Here is a 26,363-nt window from a genome sequence, read left to right on the forward strand (position 1 = left end):
CAACCTGGGACAGTGGAAGGTGTCCCTGCCCATGGCAGGGGTGGCACTGGATGGGCTTAAAGGTCCCTTCCAACCCAAACCATTCTGGGATTCCATGACTGTGGTTGAGAGATCCTGTACCAACTCCCCCTCAGTTTTAAATCTCACCTACACTGGAAACAGCAAAATTCTGCAAATAATTCATCAGTAAATGTGAGTTTTCAAACTGTGAAGTTCCCCAAATCTGCTTCATTGTTTCACTCCCCTCTCACTGGTTACAGAACTTACCACATTTTCAAGCCGCGAAAAGGAAAATGCTTTTAGGGGGTTTCAGCTCATCTCTGTAACCAAATGAGCAATGCCCCAGGAGGGGATGCCAGGGGAAGGGGAGCTGGCACCAAAGCACTGCCCACAAACTGTACTGACAGGGCAGAGCCAGATCCAGGAGCACAGCTGGACCAACACACAGCAGCAAGAAAACCCTTAGCAGTGAGATTTCTGAGAGGAACCTGAGCAAACCCCACTCCAAGAACACAAAGAACAGTTTAACAGTGCCCAAGAATGAAAATAAGAAAGATTTTAAAATCTTAATAGAATTTCCAGGAACAACAACAGCCATTTAGCTGAGTATTAAACACCAAGAATTGTGCACAATAAATCCAGATGTGGAGTCAAATGTAACTGCTCACCCAAAATCATGCATAAATCCAAACAATGGGATGGATGCCCTTCACCCAGACACAGGCTGAGCCACCTTTGGAAGAGATTTATTGCAATTACAAGTTTAACTCAAATCTGAACTAGCCAAGAACCTACAAAGCAAATGCCATGATTTCCATATGTCAAATAGTCTCCAGACTATATAAAAAGAATTTAAAACATCCAAATTAATGGGACTGGCTGAGCAGATGGTTCCCTCTAGTTTATATCAGGCTGCCATTGTAGTAACCAGTGAGCAAATCAGGCCCAAAGTCCATTTGCACACAGGGACAAGCCAAAGTGATGGGCACAATTTAATTCCAATTCAACATTACCGTGGGAAAGATTTCCCTCTCTTTGGCTGAGCTGGAGAAGCTTCAGCAGAAAGTTTCACCACAGCTTCAGGAATAGCTCCTGTATAATGGGAGCAGAGAAAGTGAATTATTAATTGTTCCTGGAAGAGAAGGGAACTCTGCAAAGCCATTAACTCCCTACAGATAAAAGCAGCAGGGGTGGTGCTTCCCCTGGCAAAGGGCAGGAATGAAACCCCAGCTGAGACAGGTCAGGACTCTGTGGGGGTCTCAGGGAGTGGAACTTGCTGCAAGAGAAGAATCAATTTCTGAACTCTGGTGTTGGGTGCAGAAAGGACATGCATGACTCCCCATGCTGCCAGAAGACACCAAAAGCATGAAAAGTAAATATAACGACCTCTAGTCCATCTTCTGCTCTTCTTACATACCCCTGGTTGAGTTTTCCTTCTTTCTTTCTAAACTTGAGATCTGCAGGAGCCACACAACAACATTATTTCCTTCAACAATGAAGCAGCTGACACCTGCACACAACGTGATTCCAGGAGAATGCAATTCTGTCCCACGGTTGGAAATGGAGTACCTTGGGATGCCAGGAGAGGGATCAAACACAACAGCAATTTGTTGACATGGGCATTTTTTTCTTCCAAAGGATCTGTTTGAAGGTGGTGAGAAATAATTTAACTCCCTTCCTACTCAAGTCTCAAGTACTCATCATCCTGATTCCTGAGACTCCGAGCAGTCGGGGCCCTGCTGCATCTTCACAGAGAAAAGTGCTGCAACAAAGACAGGGGGGAAAGAGCCCCAAATCCAGAGTGGTGAGAACACAGAGAGAGGGAATTCCTCTTGTCCCATCTCCTTCAGATGACAGAAATGAAATGCAGGTTTAAGGACTCCTGGTCACACTCTTTGCATCTCCATAAAGGCGACACTTAAACCCTCCCAGTGCAGAAGAGCAGCCAACACGTTACATCTTCTCAACATCTCTCCTTCAGCTGATTTTTGTGGACTCATTGTTATCATCTCATAATGGAGGGGTGTGTTGTGATGAATAAACAGTATCACTAGGACAATTTTATGGCATATAATTCACCCAGACAGACATCAAAATCCCACTCCATCGGTGCTCAGTGAGAGGAATTCAGACACTGGTGCAGCTTCTGAAGGATTAAACACATTTTCAAAGGGTCTCACATAATGGTGCTGCTGAGAACCTGCTGATAGTCATCATTAACAGCAGATTTAATTTAAAGATTGTGGGATGCTCACGGTATCAAACAGGCAGTGATGGTAAGTTGGGATTCAGCAGCTGGTTAAGTGCTGACAGAAAACTATCTGCTCTTCATCCATCTCCAGTGTACTGAGCACGTTGCAGAGCCTGTGTCTGCGAGCACAGACACATCCACGATGCCACAGGGATCAGCCCGTAACTGAGTGCCCATATCTGCCTTTGGATGGTGGCACTGCAGCCTCCCCCAGTGCAGAGCTCGGGCTGTGCAGCTGCAGGGACGGTGCCCGAGGCACAGCAGCCCCAAACACGCGGCTCCACAGAGGGGTCCTGTGTCCAGCCATTGCCCCTTGGTGCTCCCTTCTGGCACAGACACTGCACACACACAGCAGGGCTGACAGCTGAAGGCTCCTCCAAAGCAGCTCTTTACATGAAAGCAGCTGAGAACCAGAGCTTGAGAACAACTAACACTGTGCCAGAGTAAATCCTGTCCTTTACACGGGCAGAGTACACGTGACAGACCCAGTGACAGCCCTGCAGTTCCAGAGCCCACCCGGCCCAGCCTCAGCCAGACCATCTCAATACACACCAAAGCCTTTACTTAACACCATCAATCCAACCCCTCAGGATTTTCTGGGGGAAGGCAGGTGAACCTTCCAGTTTCTGCTGAAGAACAGTGAGAACATTTCAGTTTGGAGTGAGCTCCAGCCCTTCCCAGCTCTCAGGAGCTCTGCTGTGCCAGGACCTGATGGGCTGGAGCCTGTACCTCACTGCAGCACAAATTACCAATCAAATGTTAAACAGTGATGATGATCAGTCATAATATTATCCCATCAGTGGCACATTCCGAGTCTCACACTGCCCATATAACTCACAGTTAATGCTTTTTCTGATGCACAATTTGCTTCAGTTTGGAGAGGAGGGAAGGAGGTGTCAGGGCATGTCCTTTGGGACAGGACTGAGCTGCAATGTGGCCTTTCAGCTCGACAGGGTAAGTTAGTCACCAAACCCAGATGTTTCTGCCCAATCTACACTGAGGGAAAGGAGAACAACATTGACAGTCACATCAGACAACACGGACTGTGAGCAACTGCAAGAAATCGTGGCATGAACAGGAGGGGGGGTCAGACACTTTCAGAATTTATCCCAAGGATCTTGTAGCAATGTTTAGTCAAATTCAGCCTTTTGGGGAGACTCCAAGTGCCAAATAAATGCAAGAGCAGTGTATCCCCAGCAGAGCTGCAGTGTATCCCCAGCAGGAGCTGCACTGTATCCCCAGCAGGAGCTGCACTGTATCCCCAGCAGGAGCTGCAGTGTATCCCCAGCAGAGCTGCACTGTATCCCCAGCAGGAGCTGCACTGTATCCCCAGCAGGAGCTGCACTGTATCCCCAGCAGAGCTGCACTGTATCCCCAGCAGAGCTGCACTGTATCCCCAGCAGAGCTGCAGTGTATCCCCAGCAGGAGCTGCACTGTATCCCCAGCAGAGCTGCACTGTATCCCCAGCAGAGCTGCAGTGTATCCCCAGCAGAGCTGCACTGTATCCCCAGCAGGAGCTGCACTGTATCCCCAGCAGGAGCTGCACTGTATCCCCAGCAGAGCTGCACTGTATCCCCAGCAGGAGCTGCAGTGTATCCCCAGCAGAGCTGCAGTGTATCCCCAGCAGAGCTGCAGTGTATCCCCAGCAGAGCTGCACTGTATCCCCAGCAGGAGCTGCAGTGTATCCCCAGCAGGAGCTGCAATGTATCCCCAGCAGGAGCTGCAGTGTATCCCCAGCAGAGCTGCAGTGTATCCCCAGCAGAAGCTGCAGTGTATCCCCAGCAGGAGCTGCAGTGTATCCCCAGCAGAGCTGCACTGTATCCCCAGCTGAGCTGCACTGTATCCCCAGCAGGAGCTGCACTGTATCCCCAGCAGGAGCTGCACTGTATCCCCAGCAGGAGCTGCACTGTATCCCCAGCAGGAGCTGCACTGTATCCCCAGCAGAGCTGCACTGTATCCCCAGCAGGAGCTGCACTGTATCCCCAGCAGGAGCTGCAGTGTATCCCCAGCAGAGCTGCAGTGTATCCCCAGCAGAAGCTGCAGTGTATCCCCAGCAGGAGCTGCAGTGTATCCCCAGCAGAGCTGCACTGTATCCCCAGCTGAGCTGCACTGTATCCCCAGCAGGAGCTGCACTGTATCCCCAGCAGGAGCTGCACTGTATCCCCAGCAGGAGCTGCACTGTTCCTGTGCCCAACGCTCCCCCAAGAGAGGGAACCGAAAGCAGATGAGGTGGAGTATGGGAAGCTATCACCAATTTTCAATGAAAGTAAAACAAATCCTCCTTTGAACTGATTTCCTTTGATCAAAATTCAAGGCAATTATTCACCATAACACAATTCAACTGCTGCTGTGAGACATTTAATGGAAAGGGAAGGAAAGGCTGGGGCAAGGTGGCCTCAGACAGCACTGCCAGCTTTGCTCGGGGTGGCACAGGAGGTCCTCTCTGCCCAAAGATTCTCCACCTAAAACAAACTACCAAAACACCCTCCAGCCACCCTGACCTCAAACAAAAGTATGCCTGGGTGCCATGGAAAACATCCCTTTTCCTGTTGGATCAACAGCCAGAAATAGAGGAATGTAATTTTTTGCCCTTTCCATCTACTTCTCTTGTAGCCCCTATTTCTGTGTAAGGCTGATGTTGCTGTTCCAGTTTCTGGACAACCTACAGAAATGCAATTTATTTTCCCCTCTCTGCCCAGCCAAGCCTCCTTCCTTGCAGCTGGGCAGCTCTGCCAGTGCTGCCCATCCTGCAGCACGAGGAGGGGAAGGGATGGGTTACCTGTGCATTTCCGATCTGTGTCTTCCTTCTTCGAGCCAGTGATGGTCAACTTGCAGTTGAAGTTCTCCTCCCAGTACTCTGCAAACCACACGTTCCTCCTGTTGTTCTCCAGGGTGCGGGAGGTGAAGTAGGCATCGAACCCTGGGGGAGGAGAGGGCACAGCTCAGCCCTGCCTCGTGCTGCAGCCTGGCACACACCCCTCTGGCTGTGCCCTCCTCAGTGCCACCTCTCTGTCCACGTGACATCACCGTGGGAAGGAAGAAAATCCATGGCACATTTTCTTATCAGCTGCATCTTGCAGGCAAATTACTCTTTCCTGACTGCCAGGTATAAAACTGGTAAGACAAATGTGAGGCAGATTAATATAGAAAAGGGTTAAAGGAGAAAGCATGGAATGAATTTACACCAATAAGGAATGAAAAGAAATAATATGGTGCAGCTGCCCCTCTCCATTGCATCACCCCAGGGGCCCCTTTGGGGTTTGCAGTTAGAAATGGCTGTAAATACACATTCCATTGAAAGGGAAAAAGCTCCTGCCACTGTACCACTGATTCCCTCACTGCCATAGGTGGGCAGAGAGACACAAGCTGGCACAGCCCACTGAACTGAGCCTGGGAAAACCACATGGCATCAGGAATTAGCACAGTGCTCCTTCCCTCTGCATAAAAGTAGCACAAATCCAGATGTTTTGAAATTGGAAAGGAGGTCTGGAATGGGGTCAGTCCATCTCCTCCCATCAGCCTGGTGTGCCACTGACCCAACTGCAACATGTTTTCCTACTGCTGACTCTGCTGTTCATGACTCCTCTCCCAGGCTCAGAACACACAACCTACACCCTCTCCCCAAACCAAACCAGAAATATCAGTACTGGGGCCTTCCAGTAACAAGCTGAAAGCAAATTAAACTTTTACTGAAGCCTCACTAGAAAACTACACAGAGCACTAAAGTAAAAGTTGGGCTGTCCTGTAACAGACACCAGAATGATGCCAAACCCTGAGCAAGCAGTGCCACCAAGGCAAGGCTGTGCTGGCTGCTCAGCCACAGCCTGCAGGATGGCAAACCATGGAAAATTCCAAATAACACACCAAAGTGGCATTGGAGAAACCCTCAGTGCTGTATTTCAGTTCTTCTGAGTATTTGAGACAGCTCCATAAACCCCACATGGCTTCTCTGGCCCTTCAAGGGGGGGCTGCAGCTTGAAGGGCAAACTCTGCAGAACAGAATGAATGGAGTTGCAGGAAAAGAGCTGGTCTGGGGTGGCTGAGACCCCCACCTGCTCCTGCTGCACTTATCCCAACACAGGGACTTCACCTGGGCCTCCCACATCTCAAGTAAATCATTTGTTAAAATTCCTGTTCCAGCTGTTCCACTTAATTAATAACAAATTAGTGATTTATCAATGTGTCTGTGTAGTCTCTAGAAGGGGCAGCACAATTTCTCCACTTGCCCAGAGCAGCTGAGGCTGCCCCAGCCCTGGGAGTGTCCCAGGCCAGGCTGGACAGGGCTTGGAGCACCCTGGGCTGGTGGAAGGTGTCCCTGCCCATGGCAGGGGTGGGATGGGATGAGTTTTAAGGTCCCTTCCAACCCAAACCAGTCTGGGATTCTGTGATTAACTCTTTTTGGATAAAACTTCCTAAGGAGAGTATTCATTCAAAAGAGTATTTAGAAAATCATCAAGCTTTAAGGGCACACAATCTAAACTTCTTTCCCTGTGTATTAGTTTTACTCATAATTAAAGGAGTGTTTCAAAGGGGATATTCAGTCAGGAGATCTACAGCACACAAAAGGCTCAGGAAGAGAAACAATGAACCTTCCCCACGTGCCCAAGTCACTGACCTCTGGGAAAAGTGCTCTATAACTTAATAAGACAAAATCAATGAGTCCTGATAAAACTGTAATAGAATTCTGTATGAATTACTCTAAACCTTTACAGATTTAATAACAAATAATAACATTCCCATTGATTGGTTTAATGACCCCTCTGCATTCACAAGGAGGGATATGGATCCCTATTAAAGAGGAACAGTTTTTGCCTTTATTTCCTATTGATCAGGACAAGCAGGTGAGTGAGTGACAGTGGGAGAGTTCAGAGCTGGCCAAAGTCCTGCCAGGTCCTTCCTGTGTGGAAACACTGTGCCCTCTGCCATCCTGGCTGTGCTGCAGATCCCAGCACAGCTGTCCCACAGAGCAGCTCTAATTTTGGATATTTTCTGGGAATGAACACGATCCATAAGCACTCAGGTTGAAATACAGACAAACCTGCTCTCTGCAGCAATGACACACTTAAGCCTGGGCTTAATCTTAATCTTTCTGAACTGCCGACATGAAAACAACTTCCACACACAGAGCTTGGTTCAGGGTCTCCCAGGGAATTAGATGACCCAGCCAAAAAAGCTGGATGCTTAAATGCAAAATAGGACTAATCACTTCTTAGCCCTGTGCACAGCCAAGTTCTTCACTGGTGTGACAAGATTTACTGATTCCCCAATGTTCTCCATATTTCATACTTTAGCAAATTACTTTTTCAGCAAATACATCTAAGAGATATAGATAGTTCTTTTATGAGATTTTCCAAATTAAAATGAATCTCTTATTACTTCAAATCACCACGATTTGATTAAATCATTATTTTTACACATAGAGAGATGATACTGCCTAATGGGTTCATTTATCTCCCACCACAGGATAAATATGAACATGAGCTACATAGTGATGAAAACAGATGCAATGGAAAAAAAGGAGGAGCCTGGAGGGGGGAGTAGGGGAAGGGACCCCTCCCAAGCCCCGAGGGTGGGCTGGGGACATCCAGGCAAGGGACAAGTGCCTTGTGGTTGTTTGCCCACGGCCCTCAGGGGGACACTGGTGGTGCCACAGCCCCTTTGGGCAGGGCAGGAGGAGCAGCAGTGCTGAGGGGACTGGAATCAGAGATTCCTGGGGGAAGGTGGGGATGGCTGACCCCTGGCTGGCTGCACTCAGGCTCTGCAGGTCATGCTGGATCCGGGTGTTCCACCCCACAACAGGTACAGTCATTGTCTGGGCACAGAGTGCCAGCACAGACCCAGCCCTGCCCAGGGAACACCCCCTGCCCAGGGAACACCCCCTGCCCAGGGAACACTCCCTGCCCCTCATACCCAGTCATTGTCTGGGCACAGAGTGCCAGCACAGACCCAGCCCTGCCCAGGGAACACTCCCTGCCCCTCATACCCAATCATTGTCTGGGCACAGAGTGCCAGCCCAGCACCCAGCCCTGCCCAGGGAACACTCCCTGCCCCTCATACCCAATCATTGTCTGGGCACAGAGTGCCAGCACAGACCCATCCCTGCCCAGGGAACACCCCCTGCCCAGGGAACACTCCCTGCCCCTCATACCCAGTCATTGTCTGGGCACAGAGTGCCAGCACAGACCCAGCCCTGCCCAGGGAACTCTCCCTGCCCCTCATACCCAATCATTGTCTGGGCACAGAGTGCCAGCCCAGACCCAGCCCTGCCCAGGGAACACTCCCTGCTCCTCACACCCTGAAACCCCCTCGGGTGCTCCCAGACTGGCATCCCTGAGGAGGAAGGATGCTCACAGAGCATCTCCATTGTCAACCAGAAAACAAGACTTGCTGACTCATGGTTGCTATTTACCCCCTGTCCAAAAAAAAGAAAAAAAAAGAAAAGACCCAAATGATTTATTTCTCACATTAATCTTGCATCTCTCCTTCTATTTGATGCCCATTTTCTGGCTGAAAGAATCAGGCTCAGCTCCCTGGCAGCAGTGGCCAAGGGAATGGCACGTGCTTTGGAGGCTAAACCAGGGTCCAGGACTGACTGTGGGGCACAGGGAGCCTGGCAGGAGGGGTTATCCTGGGCACAGGGGGAACAGGGGGCACAGGGGAATCAGGGGGCACAGGGAGCCTGGCAGGAGGGGTTTATCCTGGGCACAGGGGCACAGGGAGCCTGGCAGGAGGGGTTTATCCTGGGCACAGGGGGAACAGGGGGCACAGGGGAATCAGGGGGCACAGGGAGCCTGGCAGGAGGGGTTTATCCTGGGCACAGGAGCATCAGGGAGCACAGGGAGCCTGGCAGGAGGGGTTTAACCCAGGGAAAGCCCCAGGACCCCATGCCCAAGGAAAGGATGGGCTGCAGGAGGGAGGGGGCTGCACTGCAGGGCTGGGGGGCTGCACAAGGAGCAAGAGCCTGGGAAAACAGAGATGAGAACAGAAGATCCAACACTGCCCTGGCACCAGTGGAACAGCAGCAGCCAAGAGACCCTCCCAGTGTCTCTAGGAAGAACAGCAGTGAGAGGCTTGTGGAGACCCACAGGGCCCTTGGCATGAAAGGAGCAGGGACTTAACAGGGACTTCTGTCCCCTCCAGTTTGTCACCAGCCCATGCCACAAACCATCCATTTCATGTGTCAGAGGGCTCAGAGGTTATTTAATAAGGAAAATCATTAAGCTTAATTAAACCACAAAATTATTGACCTGCTGCATTTCTCATGTGCCTCAAGTGATTTCATTCTCAGTCCCAGTGAGAGCAAATACAACCTATTGACCCAATTTCATACAAGCAGAGGTTTGATCAGCTTATGATATTTTTATTCTTCTACTCTGTCCCAAGGATGTCCCCACTAATGGCTGCCCATTAGACCAGTTTGAGTTACCCAGACAGTAAATCATCACTTACTGCAATTATTGATGTCAGATGAGTTGACAGCAGTTCCTCAAACACTTTCCCAACCTCGCCAGCATTGAACACAAACCAGTTTCATTCACTGACACTGAATGTGGATAAAAGCACTGGGTGTGGAATGGTAGGATCAAATTTGAGACTGCAAGATTTTTGCAGGTTTTATGATGTTGCCCAAGCCACATTCTATGGGGTGTTATGGAGCCATTAAGCCAATCTACAGATATTTCTTGACCTTCTTACTCAGCAAAAAGGCCATAAATGGTTTTATTAACTTCCATTGTGCCATAGAAGTGCTTTGCAGTTGTTTTCTTTTTTTAACAATTGCTGATTATAACTGTGGAAAAGGGTATTTTAGCTAATGTCACATTTGACTTTTAATATCCATGACATAAATCATGTGCAGAGGAAATTCCACTCGCCACACACTTAGGGCAAATCTGGGATTTGGAGCTCTAAAGCTTCTATTAGGGAAATGGATACATATTGGCTGAGTATCACTGTTCTCACTTTTACAAAATTATACAGCTGCCATGGCAATGGGATCATGACCCAGGTGGTGTCTGAGGCACTGCTCTCAAGGAAAGGTTAATATCCAGCTGTATTACTATTCATTATGCTACATTTTATAGCCCTCAGGCACTTCTTGCTCTCAGAGACCTCCCATGTACATCAATATAAACAGCAGAAAACCCTGTGATAAAATGAAAACCCTCTTTGCTATTTTCACTGCCACCATCCTCAGCTGTGGGTACAATTCACCTGGACACACACAGGGATCTCCTCCCCACCCCTGGCTCCTCTTGCTGCCCTGGGCTTCTGGAGGCACCAGGATCCTCCTCCTCTCCCTCCTGGGCTTCTGGAGGCACCAGAATCCTCCTCCTCCCTCCTGGGGGCTTCTGAAGGCACTAGAATCCTTCTCCTCCTCCCTTCTGGGCTTCTGAAGGCACCAGGATCCTTCTCCTCCCTCCTGGGCTTCTGGAGGCACCAGGATCCTCCTCCTGTCCCTCCTGGGCTTCTGGAGGCACCAGAATCCTCCTCCTCCCTCCTGGGCTTCTGGAGGCACCAGGATCCTTCTCCTCCCTCCTGGGCTTCTGGAGGCACCAGGATCCTCCTCCTCCTCCCTCCTGGGCTTCTGAAGGCACCAGAATCCTCCTCCTCCTTCCTGGGCTTCTGGAGGCACCAGGAACCTCCTCCTCCTCCCTCCTGGGCTTCTGAAGGCACCAGAATCCTCCTCCTGTCCCTCCTGGGCTTCTGGAGGTACCAGGATCATCCTCTTCCCTCCTGGGGCTTCTGAAGGCACCAGGATCCTCCTCCTCCTCCCTCCTGGGGCTTCTGAAGGCACCAGAATCCTCCTCCTGTCCCTACTGGGCTTCTGGAGGCACCAGGATCCTCCTCCTCCCTCCTGGGCTTCTAAAGGTACCAGGATCCTCCTCCTCCCTCCTGGGCTTCTAAAGGTACCAGGATCCTCCTCCTTCCTCCTGGGCTTCTGGAGGCACCAGGATCCTCCTCCTCCCTCCTGGGCCTTCTGGAGGCACCAGGATCCTCCTCCTCCCTCCTGGGCTTCTGGAGGCACCAGGATCCTCCTCCTCCTCCCTCCTGGGCTTCTGAAGGCACCAGAATCCTCCTCCTCCCTCCTGGGCTTCTGAAGGCACCAGAATCCTCCTCCTGTCCCTCCTGGGCTTCTAAAGGCACCAGGATCCTCCTCCTCCCTCCTGGGCTTCTAAAGGCACCAGGATCCTCCTCCTCCCTCCTGGGCTTCTGGAGGCACCAGGATCCTCCTCCTCCTCCCTCCTGGGCTTCTGAAGGCACCAGAATCCTCCTCCTCCCTCCTGGGGGCTTCTGAAGGCACCAGAATCCATCCCACCCCTGGCATGGGCAGGGACACCTCCCACCAGCCCAGGCTGCTCCAAGCCCTGTCCAGCCTGGCCTTGGACACTCCCAGGGCTGGGGCAGCCACAGCTTCTCTGGGCACCTGTGCCAGGGGCTGCCCACTCTCCCAGGGAACAACTTCTTCCTAACATCCCCTCTATCCCTGCCCTCTGGCAGTTTGAATCCTTTCCTGTCTGAGCTGTTATTTCAGTTTTCCATTGCAGTTGACTCTTTATCTAAATCCCTCTGCCCACATTGATGGCTCCTTCCCATCAGTTTTCCCAGTTCCTGCTTCCCACTCTTTTTACCAGAAGCTGCTCCACAGATGGCCTGTTCCATTTTAATAATGCAGAGCAGTAAAATCCAAGATACAGGAGGTCTAAATGCAGAACATGACAGTGGTTTCCCTCCCTTCACCAGCAGCAACCGACAAATCGCACGGAATGGATCCTTAAAAGCTCTTAAACTCCAGCCAGCCACTTGCATAATTCAGACTGAGCATAAAAATACACAAATGCCTCTATGTTGTAGTGCAGCAACTGGAGCCACTCCTGGAGAGGCTCAACAGGTTAAAATGATAATAGAATAAAATCAACGAGCACACACAGTGAAGATGCAGAATAAAGGAGATGGAGCTACCCCTGGAGGAGAGGCTGCAGCAGGGCCCCCACGGATGGGTGGCATGGGATGGGCAGGGCTGGGTGACCCCCCAATGGCACAGCACCCACCCCACCAGGGCAGCCAGGCTGCAGCCCCTGGGGCAGCCCAAGCACAGGGCACACAGTGATGCTACACCACAGCTCATCTGTCACCCCGTGGCACCAGGGCTGGGCTGAGCTGTGCCACCAGTGCCAGCCCCCCCTGCTCTGCTGCACCCACACATGCCCTGGGCACCAGCCCAGAGCTCGAGGCTGCCCAGTCACTGCCACCCCTGCCCAGCCACTGCCACCCCTGCCCAGACACTGCCACCCCTGCCCAGACACTGCCACCCCTGCCCAGTCACTGCCACCCCTGCCCAGCCACTGCCACACCTGCCCAGCCACTGCCATCCCTGCCCAGCCACTGCCACTCCTGCCCAGACACTGCCACACCTGCCCAGCCACTGTTACCCCTGCCCAGCCACTGCCACACCTGCCCAGCCACTGCCACACCTGCCCAGCCACTGCCACCCCTGCCCAGACACTGTCACCCCTGCCCAGCCACTGCCACCCCTGCCCAGTCACTGCCACCCCTGCCCAGTCACTGCCACCCCTGCCCAGCCACTGCCAACCCTGCCCAGCCACTGCCACACCTGCCCAGCCACTGTCACCCCTGCCCAGCCACTGCCACCCCTGCCCAGCCACTGTCACCCCTGCCCAGTCACTGCCACCCCTGCCCAGTCACTGCCACCCCTGCCCAGCCACTGCCACCCCTGCCCAGACACTGTCACCCCTGCCCATCCACTGCCACACCTGCCCAGCCACTGCCACACCTGACAAGTCACTGCCACCCCTGCCCATCCACTGCCACCCCTGCCCAGCCACTGCCACCCCTGCCCAGCCACTGCCACACTTGACCAAAAAACCCAGCACAAAAGGCAATCTGAGCCTGTCCTGCTCCTGCTGAGCCCCAGCCCAGCCTGGGGTGCACCCGCTCCTGCTGTGCCCAGCCTGGGACATACCTGCTCCTGCTGTGCCCTGCCCAGCCCTGGCACTCCTGGCTGTGCCCTCAATGCCTCCAGCACACAGAGTTCATGCTCTCCTGTCTCTGTGCAGCTGCCTCTGCCTCGCTGCAGTGTTTCCATGTCAACAGCAATACCTTCACTGTGCAGAGAGGTTTGTGCAGCCTGAAGTGACTGTGCCCCCCCAGCCCCACTGGCACACACAGATGCCCAGGGCACACACAGAGCCCCCAGGGCACACATGGAGCTCCCACAGCTCACTGGTGGCACAGCAGCCCTGGCTGGGTGACAGTAACAGCCCCCTGCTCAGATGCTGTTTCAGGTGCTGCCTCTGTCCTGCAGAGACATCATTTACCAGCACTTGCCAGGCAGAGCTGGGCTCAGGTGGAGCCAAGGCTTGGGCTGGCACGAGAGGCACGTGCCCAGCACCTCTGGCTGTGCACAGCAAAGTCATGGCTCAGTCTAAACACTGCCAACCTTCCTCCTACATGTCCGAGAGACAGCATTCCCAAGGGAACCATAGAATGGCTCATAGCTCATCCTGTCCCAGTCCCTGCCATGGGCAGGGACACCTCCCACCAGCTCCAGCCTGGCCTTGGACATGCCCAGGGACGGGGCAGCCACAGCTTCTCTGGGCACCCTGTGCCAGGGCCTTCACAGGGAAGGATTTCTTCCCAATCTCTGCCTTCAACCTGCCCTCCCTCAGCTCAAGCCCAGTCCCCCTTGTCCAGTCACTACATGCCCTTGTGAAAAGTCCCTCTCCAGCCTTCTTGCAGCTCCCCTTCAGGCACTGGACACTAAAGTCCCCCTGGAGCCTTCTCTTTTCCAGGCTAATCAACCCAACTCACTCAAAATAGTCCCCAAATCCTCCACCACATCCTTCCCTTCCTTTTTTCTTTAGATCCTCTCACAGAATCTCTTCCTTGCTGTTTGACAGCTGATTTCTGGCCTCCAAGGCAGCTCTGCCAACACCAGAGTGTGCTGGGAGGTGCCACAGGGATGGACTTGCTGTTCTCCCCCTGCTCTCCACACTCTGCTCAGCTGAGGCTGCAGCTCCAGCTCCCTCCAACTGTGCACATTAATCACATCAAAGCCCCAGTACCAGCCAGAACAACTGCTCAGACTTGTGCAGAGAAAGGGAAGATAATGGGGCTGATTCCTGAGGCTGGGGACTCAGTGCCACCCCTCAGGCTGCCCTCGAGGCCATGGGTCTGGCATGGGGCTGCCCACATGGCCCAGGGGCTCCTCACTGCAATTCCCTGCATCTCTGAGGGAAAGCAAAAGGCATTTCCAATTTCAGTTGAGTATCTCAGGAGCAGAACATCCTCTGGGCACACATTCCTCAGCCCCTCATCACCACTCCTTCTCTTTTGCAGGGCTACCCCAGCCCAGCTCAGTGTTCCCTCTGGGCTCCTGGCCAGCCCCAAGGACCACCACCAAGTCCCTTGGCCATCTCCTGCCTTCCATCCTGTGCTCATCTGCACCCAAGAAATCACCCAGCTGCAAACACAGACACTCCAAACCCATCCCCAAGGAGCAGCACATGGATTGCCAAGAGGATAAATATCCAAGAGCATCTCCTGTGGCTGCTGTGGTGGGGCTGGACCTGGGGCTGGCCCTGATCTCAGAGATGCCCTGGTACAGATGACTGAGGCTGTGCAAACAGAAGGAAACTTTTAAATGGTCCTTAAGTTGCAAGATAATTTGTATTCCCCTCTCTTCATACCAACACATTAACCAAATACATTATTTCCATAATGAGGAGATGAACATCTGTGTGGCTTCCCAAAATTTCAAGTGGCAATACTCGAGACAAGTATTCCCTCTCTGGGGCCTGACACATCAGCATTTCAAATCACTGCTGTAGCTTAAAATACCATTTCAGTTCTGAGGAGGTCAAAGAAAAGTTCAGGTGTGATTTAGATTTTATTTTTTAACAAAGCACACCAGTTTAATTCCACAACTGAAAGTTGCTGCAATATTGTGTGCAATTATTTGTACCTGTCCCTGTGTAAGAGAAGAGCTGAGTGCAAACTTTAGCAGGCTCTGGGAGAGATAAATACCTGGAGGGGTGTCATGGGACAGAAAATTCCTGTCAGAGAGTTGGGGCTCTAAAGAGCTCTGTGTCAGGAACCCCTTGGCACAGCAGAGCAGCCCCAGCCAACAGACCTTCATTCCTCCTGGTTTTTGTTCAGCAAACCCAACAGAACTCCAGGGGAAACAAAAACAAAATACAACCAAACTGAACAGCCAACCCCATCTGTGCAGAGATTATTTCACTACTCAGTTGCTGACTTGAGTAAGGGCTTATGGCAGCTGGGAAGGCTCCAAAGCCATTTCCACACAGTGTCCCCATCACAGCTGGGGTGGGAAGGAATCCAGCCCTGAAACCTCCCCCTGAGGACCAGCCACCCCATGGGCTTTGTCTCCCTTCAGCCAGCTGGGCTGTGCATCACAACTGCTGCCACTGGACCAGGTTGCTCCCAGCCTGTGCCTGCTCTTTCCAGAGCTCTGCCTTCCTTTGCCCTGACTTAGCAGAGTCTGAGTGGGCACCGTGACAACCCCACCAGGAGCTCTCCCTCTCACAGCTCATGGTCACAGCAGCTTCCAGCCCTGGCCTCGGAGCAGCAGCTCAGACAGAAACTGGGGTGTGTTGGTTCCATTAGGGCTCTGTTAATGTGAATAAGTGAATTGATTTCAGAGGGACAATATCATGTAACTGAAACAAAGCCTTAACTTCACTTCCAGGGCCTGTTCCCTTCAGCTGCACAGAGTGGGACCTTCCCTTGCAAACACAAAGCTCCACCCTACAACTGTGAGACAGAAGGTTTGTGTTTCTCCATCCTTACAAGGAGACCAACACCAGGGATCTGTTGAGTCCTGCCCTCCTTTCCTGAGGAGCCAGCACATGGCACTACATGGGGGAGGTGTTCCCAACCCATTTTCCATCCCCTTGTTGTCATGCAGTCAGTCAACAGAATGCAAACACACTCCTGCAGCAGATCTGCAAAGCCAGCAGGAGTGAAGTGGGCACTTCAGCATTCATTGTATCATCTTTAAGGAAATTATGTGTATTATTATGTGCATTATTTCCTAAACTATTACTTTCAAAGCCTATAATCAGTCAAGCATTAACAATACAGACTAGAAGACAAAAACACAAGGAAACAAACAAGAAAAGCCTTTCAAATCTCTGTTCACTGCCTCAATTCAGCACATTTCTCTTTCTGACTGAGCCAGTCTCCTCCAGAGGTGTCAGGGACCTGTAACCCCCATGTGTCTGCAGAGGAGAACCTGGAGCCTCCAGACATTGTTCCTGGGGTGCTCCAGATGCCCCTGGGGAGCAGCAGGATGGTGCTCCATGGCTGCTCCTGCAGGACCACCCAGACAGGACAGACACTGAATCCTTGCCCAGCAAAGGCATTTTTAGTGTCCAGTGTAGGCCCATGGTTTGCAAACCTGCCACCTCTGGGTTTCACTCTAACAGTGACCCCTTAGGCCTAACCCCAAAGTCCATCTTCTGAAAGATCTACTCTAGACTAACTTAGAGCTCCTTCCTGGGCCCAGATTTGTCTCAAACACAACCAACATCAAGAGAGACCATCAGTCCTCCTGCTCCAGTATCATCCTTCCTTGCCTGCTTTGCAACCCCTGTGGGCACCCCCCAGGCACTGCTCTGGAAATGCTACAGAGCCCACTGAACTCCTCCTGCTCTGCCCAAGCAGCACATCAGAGATGAAAAATGAGCTGCTCCATTAGGAACAATCTGTGATCTCAGCCCTCCTGCAGAACAGCATTTCTAAAATTAGGTATTTGGAACTATTCATTGACCTAAACCATGAACAATTTATTTCCAAAAGCTTCTCCTGCAACTTCTTTTTTGCATGAAAAATATGTGAAATGTGCCTGGCAAAACCAAATCTTCTGCCAGGATAGTCCTGGGAATTAGAAAAAAGTGTAAGATTCTGAAATTATGGTGTCAGAAACATCAAAGGTGCACATTCCATAGAAGAAGGAGAGGGCAGCACTTCCCTCTCACTCCATCTCCACGAAGCAGCCCCAGATCAGACCCTGCTGTGCTGGAGGTGTGGGAGAGGATGGACTGTGGGAACACCTCACCACCCTCCCTGAGTCCCTCCTGCTGCCCCTTCTTTCAGCAGTGACATCACTCAAGCTCAGTGTTGTCACCCCCTGCCAGCTCCCCACACCCCTGGGCTGAGTTGTGGAGACAAACCCAACTCCAGAGTTGTGCTGGGCACAGTGTCACTGCCAGGGCTGCGCTGAGGGGGTGGGAGAAGGTGGCAGAACCTTCTCTAGACTTCTGTTCCCATCCCTAAACAAATTCCAAACTAAAACACTCTTTTTTATAGCTCTGTCCCAGTGACCCAGAACTGGCTCATTCATCAGGGTCTGGTGGGGCCCTGGGAGCCTCATCCCTCCCCAGATCCTGGAAATCCTGCCAACTTTACTAACAAACAGAAAATGAATTCCTATCACAGCTGAGGCTTCAAACTCTGCACAGGAGCAAAGTCCAAGAGCACCAGCAAACAGCAGGAACTTCCAAACAGGGCAGTTGTGGAGGAAACCATCAGCTGCTGCCTTCATGTGCTTGCTGCCTGTTATCCACGTGGTGCCACCACCCTGCCAGGATGGCAGCTTTGGTTGCCAGCCTGAGCTGCCCTTGGCTCTGCTGCCTTGGAAAAATGCTGGGAAGCAGCATCTGGCATTTGCTGCAGGAGCAGGAATGTTCCTTTGGTGCCCCCTGACCAGAGCAGACCTGCACAGGAGTTCACAGGAGTCCCACCACTCACATTCCCACCAGGAGCTGGCACACACAGCCAGCAGCTTTCTAAAAATAAAATCCTTCCTTTCTGGGTGGAAATCCTCTGCCCAAACACATCCAACAGCTTCAGTGGCAGATCATTGAGAGGGAAATTGTTCTTGAGAAGATGCAATTCAGGGCATTCCAGAAGCGATGATACATCTGAAGGGTGATCGATGGCTGTGCATTGCTCTGGGAATTATCTCTCCTTGCAGCTTCAACCCTCCCAGTCTGAGTCTGTGTGTACACATCTCCCTCTCAGAACAACCACCCACACAATCTCCAGTGTCCTGAAATAACAGTTAAATACGAACATCAAAGAGAAATGCCAACAGAAGCCCAGGGAGCAGTCCCTGAAACACAGAGCTGGAGACACACAGAGCATGTGCTGGAGAACAGCTGGTTCCACAGAGGACCTGGATCCTGGCACAGCCAGACCTGCTGGAGTTGGGGAGAGCAGTTGAAGTCATTTCAAGGGGCCCCAGAGAAAGCTCCTAAATCTTTCCTTTACAGCAGTTCTTTATGGTCCAATTAGAGCTTCCCACTCATTTCTTTGCTCTGAAGCAGCAGCACCATTTGGTTCAAAGCCCATTTGAGGCAGAATTCTTGCTAATGCTGTGCTGGTTATGGGCTGTGTCCTGCACTGGGCCATGGCAGATAACTCTCTGTAAAACATCACTCCTTCCAACTGCCTAACAAACCCCAAAGGAACTGCAATATCTGAGCAGCACACAGCAGCCAGGGCTGCAACTGTACCCTCAGAACCACAGAATAGCCTGAGCTGGAGGGGAAGGTCTCCCGAGATCCACCTGCAGAGCTGCCTCCAGCTCTGGGGGCAGCACAGGAAGGACATGGAGCTGCTGGAGCAGCACCAAGATGATCAGAGGGTGGAGCAGCTCTGCTGGGAGGAAAGGCTGAGAGAACTGGGATTGTTCAGCTGGGAGAAGAGAAGGCTCTGGGTGGCCTCTCAGTGCCCAAAGATGCCTGTCCCACTGAGCATCTTGGGTGCCACACACTCACCTGGGCAGTGCCCAGCCCACCACACCTGTCCATCACCTGTGCTCCTGCTGAACAAGTCCATCCATGCACACAATGAGACCCTGCACAAAGCCAGGAGGAGGAATCAAAGCTAATCTGAACTCCCAGAGTGACTCTGCAACAGGCTGGAATCGATACACAATAAACTTCTCAAGGCTTGAGTGTGCCTTGGGTTCCCAGGTAACTGCAGGCTTAATTTAAGTTCAATTAATGCTTCATCAGCACTGGGGGAGATACAGACCCAACAAGTTTGTGGACAGAATGACTTTAAATACAGAGTAATTGATAGAGAGAACAGAAAGGTAAATCCTGCCCTCACCTGTGCCCAGCCAGAGAACAGGGCTCTGCACAGAATGGGAAGTGCCATCTGAAAGCACCTTTTGGACAAAAAAATATCTCTTAGCAGATGTTACATTTCTGCATTTACTCATTCCATGATGTGAGGACAAAAGACCCTTTATAGTTTCATTCCAAAGCCAGTAAAGACAATTTATTCATGGGGGGGAGAAATGCACAAAATGCTTTACATTTATATATACACTGTCAGTGCAAACTTTACTTGCAAGAGAGAGTGTCCAAAGCTGAGTCATTTTGCAAACCAGGAACACAAAATGGCCTTGAAGGGTCTCTGACTGTAGTGACAGCCTTGTAATGACCTGCACTGTAATACTGTTGCTGTAATGACACCATTTAAACACCCAGAGGGGGTGTCCCCTTCCCGGGGCTGGAGTCTGAGCTGTCCCCTCTGCCCCCAGCAGGGAAGGACCAGGGAAGGGCAGATCCAGAGCTGGTCCCTCTGCCCCCAGCAGGGAAGGATTTGGGAAGGGCAGATCCAGAGCTGGTCCCTCTGCCCCCAGCAGGGAAGGATTTGGGAAGGGCAGATCAAGAGCTGGTCCCTCTGCCCCCAGCAGGGAAGGATTTGGGAAGGGCAGATCCAGAGCTGGTCCCACTGCTCCCAGCCAGCCTGCAGGGACCAGGGAAGGGCAGATCCAAAGCTGGTCCCTCTGCCCCCAGCGGGGAAGGACCAGGGAAGGGCAGATCCAGAGCTGGTCCCTCTGCCCCCAGCAGGGAAGGATTTGGGAAGGGCAGATCCAGAGCTGGTCCCTCTGCCCCCAGCAGGGAAGGATTTGGGAAGGGCAGATCCAGAGCTGGTCCCTCTGCCCCCAGCCAGCCTGCAGGGACCAGGGAAGGGCAGATCCAGAGCTGGTCCCACTGCTGGAGCCCCTCAGCAGTGCAGGAAGGCAAACAGCTCAGGTGGGAGTCGTGAGGAGCTGAGAGGACAATCTGGGGCAGGTAATGGGAGAAATGGGTACCTTTGGGAGTGACTGTCCAAGGGAGGGATGGTCCAAGGGAGGGATGGTCCATGCTCCTTCCCTCAGGGCTGGTGTCCCCTGGCTTTTGGGGTTCCTGGGCTCTGCTCCAGCCCCAGAGCCCAGGATGAAGCAAACCCTGGAGCCACATCTTTCCAGCCCACTAACTCTCTCAGAGCACATGCTCACACCCCAGGGACACAGAGAAGGCTGGAGAGCAGCACAGAACTGGAAAAGTCTCCAAACCAGGCTGCAAACAAACCAAAAGAATCCAAACTGGACTATTTCACCTCATGCCATGCAAGCCAACCTGTGTTCCACCAAGGGAGGAGGTGGGAAGTGCTGCAGGAAGCACCTCATGCCCAGAGGAACATCCCAGGTGAAGGCAGCCCTGGGGAGATGCAGAGCAGTCTGCCCATGTTTATCAGTGCTGGATTCAATCCAAGCTGCCTCTAACACTGAGCACAGTGAACCCTGAGCTCCTGTGCTTTGCTGTGCTGGGGATGCAGAGGGGAAACATTTCAGAGCCACTAAAGAGTCAGATATAATTTCACACTCATTTTTTCCTTTAATCTCTACCCTCATGCTGTTTTTTCTGGGTTCATACCACCCAAACAAAAAAGAAGCAAATCAGTTCTCGTTGGAATAAACCCCAAAACATAAAACCAGGACTGGACATCCCTTTGGAGACAAACAACTGAACAATTCAAGGACAGTTCTGTTGCTTTGCAGCACTTGTAACATTTCTGTTTTCTGGAAAAGCTGAGCACGTCCCTGGGCTGGATTTGAGCCACCCCTTTGACCTCCAAGCCCAGAGCTCCATGAGCTGCAGCCTCAGCCACATCCTCAGCCTGCTGGAATTGAGTCATTCATCTCAGATCTACTTGGACCCCACTGTTGAGTTGCATCAGGTCTGAGCTCGGCCCATAAAGAATATTTTTGTCCACATCAGCAAAGCATTTTGCCAACTTTCTAAACAATGAGCATCACACCCCAAATATTTATCTATCTATAATTAGCCTCTGTGTTTCTCCTAGAGCTGCTCCTCCTTGGTCCCATTTCCCCAGGGCTCAGTGTGTCCATAAAGACACATCACAGACACGTAAGAAAGACAAGGAAAACTCTTTCACAAAACAGGAGGAAACCCCAGACCTCTGGGAGTGCTCAGTCAGTAGATGAACAGTAACAGCAGGAACCACAGGGGACCAGCCCAATAATAAATTTTGCATGGAAAGAGCTGTAGAAACAACAGAAAGGAAGAGGTGAGTAGACAGTTATTCATTTTCCTGGGATTTCTAAGACTGAGGACAGGGCTGATGGTTCAGTGCTCTTCTCTTCAGTGAGGACACACCATCACAACACACAATCAAACCTTCTGCTGGAAGAGTTTAAAGCAACAAGAACGAGAACACAATCTCAGGATGCCATAATTGTTCTAAAAATAAATAAAATCTGCTTTTCCCCCCCCTAAAACCATCTCCAGACCTTTCACCCCCCAGGACCTGGTTAAATTGGCTACAGAGTGTTCCCAACTTTGCAGCTCTTTAATGTGCACCTCCTCTGGCTGCCTGTCTCCTGCAATTATGCAAATAAAATGCAACTTTATCCCTTCAGCATAATTACATCACACACAATCAGGCTGTATTAAGACTGACTTACGATGAATGAATTCAGTTCATGTAATGATTTCCTAAATCCCCCCTGTGGGACTGTGGCAAAGAAATTCTGTCCCAAGAGTGACATCAAGTATCAAGACAAATAACTGTGGATCTGGGGCCTGATCCTACAACAAACTCAGGGCTTTGGGCTCCCTCTGGAGCCAGAGGCTACTGGGACATTCTCAGTGTCAGAAAAATAGGAATGTCAACTGATGTGTGTGCAGACAGGTGTGAAACTCTGGTCTTCACAGCTCAGGAAAGTCAAGGAGCTACTGGAGTAGGTCCATGGGAGGCCTCAAAGATGATTTGGGGTCTGGAGCATCTCTCTGATGAGGAGAGACAGCAGGACCTGGGCCTGGTCAGTCAGGAGAAGACTGAGAGGAGATACCAACAATCCCTACAAACATCTCCCAGGGAGGTCAGAGGGTGGCTGGTCCCAGGCTCTTTCCTGTGGTGCCAGTGACAGGACAAGGAGCAATGACCATAAACTGAAACACAACAAGTTTCACCTCAACATGAAGAACTTTTTCCCATGGAGGGTGGAGAGCCCTGGAACAGCTGCCCAGGGAGGGTGTGGAGTCTCCTGTCTGGAGACATCCCAACCCCACCTGCACACGTCCCTGTGCCACCCAACCTCTGTGCCCGAGTGCAAGATGCAACCAGCCAACTCTCAGGCAATTCCCCAGCACAGGCACTGAATAAGAAGATATTTGTGGGCTCAACAAACGTACTTTTTGCAGACACACCAAATACACTGTATTTATAACTCTTATTTAACCTGTTTTCTCTACCTGGACCCTTCCACTCTGCTCTCCTCCCTTACTGGGTCCATAAACCCCTCGTGCTTCCCATGACAGGTTCAATGTGTAATATAGAGGGAAAATATTCCAAAGCAAACAAACCTGGAGAGTTTTTTGTTTCTGTTTACTGTTGGCAGAGTTTTCATTTCTGTGTCAGGAACCCACAGGGATGAATACAGACAGCATGAAAAGCTTATTAAAGTACCCTGGTTTTCAGAAACAAACCACTTCATTGTCTATCAACTTTAGGTATTTACGGAGAAACAACATTCACAAAAGCCTCAGGGGCTGGGAAATGGAAAAGAGGGAAGCACATGATACACCTGAGAAGAATAACTAATGAGGAGGGAGTGCAGACACAGGAGAACAAAAAAAATATTTGCTTTTCCATGGAGTGAAGACACCAGAATGTGCTTTAATGCAGGCAACGTGCTCAAGGGCTCTTTGGAGCCCCTGCCCCACCCAACACCTGCGTGGGCTTCACTCAAAGGAAAGTTCTTTGCCTTCTAAACCTTGTAAAACAACTTTTCTTTCCATATTATAGAGAACACAGACTCTGGACAACCAGCTTGGTGCCCAGAGGAGGACACATGGATAGTTGAGCATCCCTGCACATGAAAGGATCAACAAATCAAGGAGACATCAGACAACAAACTCTTCAGAACACAAACAATGCTGAGAAACAAAGAGATTAAGTCCAAGTTTCCCATAATTTTTGCATACATGTTCACATGCCTAGGTGAGCACATCTTTGAAGCACACAAGCAACATGCACAAATACAGTGCTTGGTCTGTAGGAAACAAAAGTTTAAGTGAAAGCCACTGATCTGAAACCGAAGCTTTGCTTCTTCAGTAGAAAATTTCTCCAGCTCTGGATCAGAGACATGAATTGTAATAGACCTTCTCCTCCCAAGTACACACGTGGGGTGTTCAGATCATCTGGGTTTCCTCTCCTTTCAGTGACAAAGGCCCTGTCCCCACCCCACAGCTCAATGCCAGCCCTGAGGTTGTGCCTCCAATCACCACCTGCTGGCAGGTTCTGCTCTGGGAGCAACGCTGGGAGCTCACACAAGGAACATGGACATTTGGGGGGAATTCAGGAGATGGAGAGTTCCTCCAGGTGCTCTCCAGTCTGTATCACACCATGTCTGTGCCTGGTCATCCCAGAGCACTCAGGGCAGTGCCTGGGGAGGCAGAGAGAGGGAGGGAGGGAGGGGAGCTCTTACCCTCGATGGTGGCTCTCTTGGGCAGGATGGTGATGGCCCCCTCGGCGACGTCCTCCTGCTGCAGCAAGGGGCTCACCTTGGAGCCCCACGTGTCCGAGCCCACCCACAGGAAATGCCCCACCTGATCCGCCCTCTTGGCAGCTGCCAGGATCTGCCTGTGGGGAAGAGAGGTTTGTTCACAAACTGGTGCCATTTAAACCTGGAATTGCTTTAGGAGTTTGCTCATGGCAGTGGCAGAATGGGTGGGCTCCATGAGCTCAGAGTGTCTTCCAACAGAATTGATTCTGTCAGGAACAGAAACAGCCCATTCCTGTACCCAGCAGAGCTCAGAGGTTTGGGACACACCACGTCATGAGGGCTCTGAGCAACCTGGTGGAAGGGGTTGGTGCCCATGGCAGGGGGTTGAAACAAGGCAATTTTGAAAGGTGCCTCCCAACCCAAACCATTCTATGCAGCACCACTTGGACTCCTGTGTAAATTCACCCTATACCCCATGACTAACACATTAATGCCACTAAAACTTGAGAGTTTCGCCACTGACTTTATTGAAACTTCACCCTAAGTTCTTTCTGTCTCACTTTGTAGGACTGAGCCTCTCAGCAACTGATGATTCCATCACAATTTTAAGCTAAATTAAAATTCTGGAGCAAGAAAATGGAACAGGGGCAAGTGAGAAATGAAATATAAAATATTCTTTGTATTATTTTATGAGCCAGTTCTATGTGGTTTAACCTTGAGCATCCAAGACACTTTATCACTATTAACCTTCCTTTGCCATAAAATAAAGTCTGAAATAATGAATTATACATGAGAGAATGAGTTTGGAGAGAGGGGCGTGTTCTTAATGCCCCTTTGAGAGGAAAGGTCAGCTCTGCCACCCAGGGCATGAGTAACCCTATGCCAGGAGAAGCTCCCAGATCCTGGTCACCATTCCCATGTCCCCAGTATGGTCTGGGCACCCCCTGAGCCAGGGCAGAGCACCCTCCTGCCTGGTGCTTCCCTCCACATCCCAGACCCACATTTCCACGTTGTCCTTCACTCTCCACACTGTTATTGCTCTGCCTTTCCTGCCCAGCTACCAACCCAAATAATGCACCAATTCCCTCAGCTGTCCTTACTTTATGTCCTCATCATTGGCAAAGATCACGATGGCTCTGGCGTTGGGCGTCTCCAGCAGCTGCCGGATGATCTTATCGAAGTCCAGGGTCTTGTCCTTGCGGTCCTGGGGGATCTTCAGGGACTGGGCGATGCAGAGCCCACCTGTGCCAGAGAGAGCAGAGAACAAGAGCACTCAGAGGAGGAGAATGAAGCCTCAGAGGAGGAAAATGAAGCCTCAGAGGAGAGCACAGGAGCGGCAGCAGGAAATGCACAGGCTGGAAGAGGAACCTGGAGGAAGAGGAATCCTCTGGTGGGATCACTGCCCTTGTGGGCACTCCATGTCCATCTTCCTGAGGGATCCAGGCCATTATCTTTGTGCACAGAGAACTCTGATGCACAGTCTGCATGGCTGGGCAGGGCTGTGGTTAAAACAGGTGGGAAAACCCAACACTGTGGAAAAGCAAAGTGAGCAAATAAATGGTCAGTGGAAGGATTAAAAACAGAGGAATTAAATAAGGAAACCAATCCAAACAACAACCTGAACAAGCTGAGTAAACACCCCCCAAATCAACAGTCTGAAAGGCAAGTGGGGCTGGCAGTGGGTTAAGACAACTTTTATCTCAGCAAAGCGCTGAGACTGTTTTTAATTTTGCAAGTTGAAGGCTATTGAAGCAAAATGTTTCCACTGAAATGACTTATCTGGAATAGGAACAGCCAAGGAAACATTGGCAAAGATTGTTCAAGAAAATCCTTATCCACTGCAATGCCCATGACCAGCTGGGATGGAGAGAGCCAAACACTGAAGCCTCAAGACAAAGTACATCTGTGAATGGGACTGCCCATAAACACAGAGAAACGTGGCAAAGAGGAGAGACAGGACAGGGACACCCCCAGCCAGGGCAGGGAAGGGCTCCCTTCTGGCACAGGTCCCATACTACAGTTATTCAACTGGGTTTAGGAAAACTGAAAGAAAAATCCATCCCATCTCCAGTGATGGAGTGCTTGTTTCTGGCAGATGAAAACACAACTTTTGCCTTAATTATTTTGTTTCTCAGTGGTAAACACTTTCATCTTTTATGGCATCTTAGATACCAACCTCCCCACTCTACTGCACAGTGTGTTAATTAATAACATATCAGAGCTGCTTAATAAGAAACAGCAGTGGGGATGAGTTAA

General features: G+C 51.1%; 1 protein-coding gene across 4 annotated transcripts in view; it reads right to left on the minus strand.

Moving 5' to 3' along the window:
• Positions 1 to 26,363, minus strand: part of GRM7 (glutamate metabotropic receptor 7) — a 247,074-nt gene that overhangs the window by 78,160 nt on the left and 142,551 nt on the right. For all 4 annotated transcript variants that reach the window (XM_071550186.1, XM_071550185.1, XM_071550184.1 and 1 more), the window contains exons 3-5: positions 25,208 to 25,349; positions 24,090 to 24,244; positions 5,031 to 5,171 (exon numbers count right to left, since the gene is read on the minus strand). In XM_071550186.1, the coding sequence (XP_071406287.1) occupies positions 5,031 to 5,171; positions 24,090 to 24,244; positions 25,208 to 25,349 (438 nt within the window). The remainder of the gene's footprint in view (positions 1 to 5,030; positions 5,172 to 24,089; positions 24,245 to 25,207; positions 25,350 to 26,363) is intronic.

This window comes from Pithys albifrons, chromosome 3 (genome assembly GCF_047495875.1).
Source record: "Pithys albifrons albifrons isolate INPA30051 chromosome 3, PitAlb_v1, whole genome shotgun sequence".
Classification (NCBI taxonomy): Eukaryota; Metazoa; Chordata; class Aves; order Passeriformes; family Thamnophilidae; genus Pithys; species Pithys albifrons.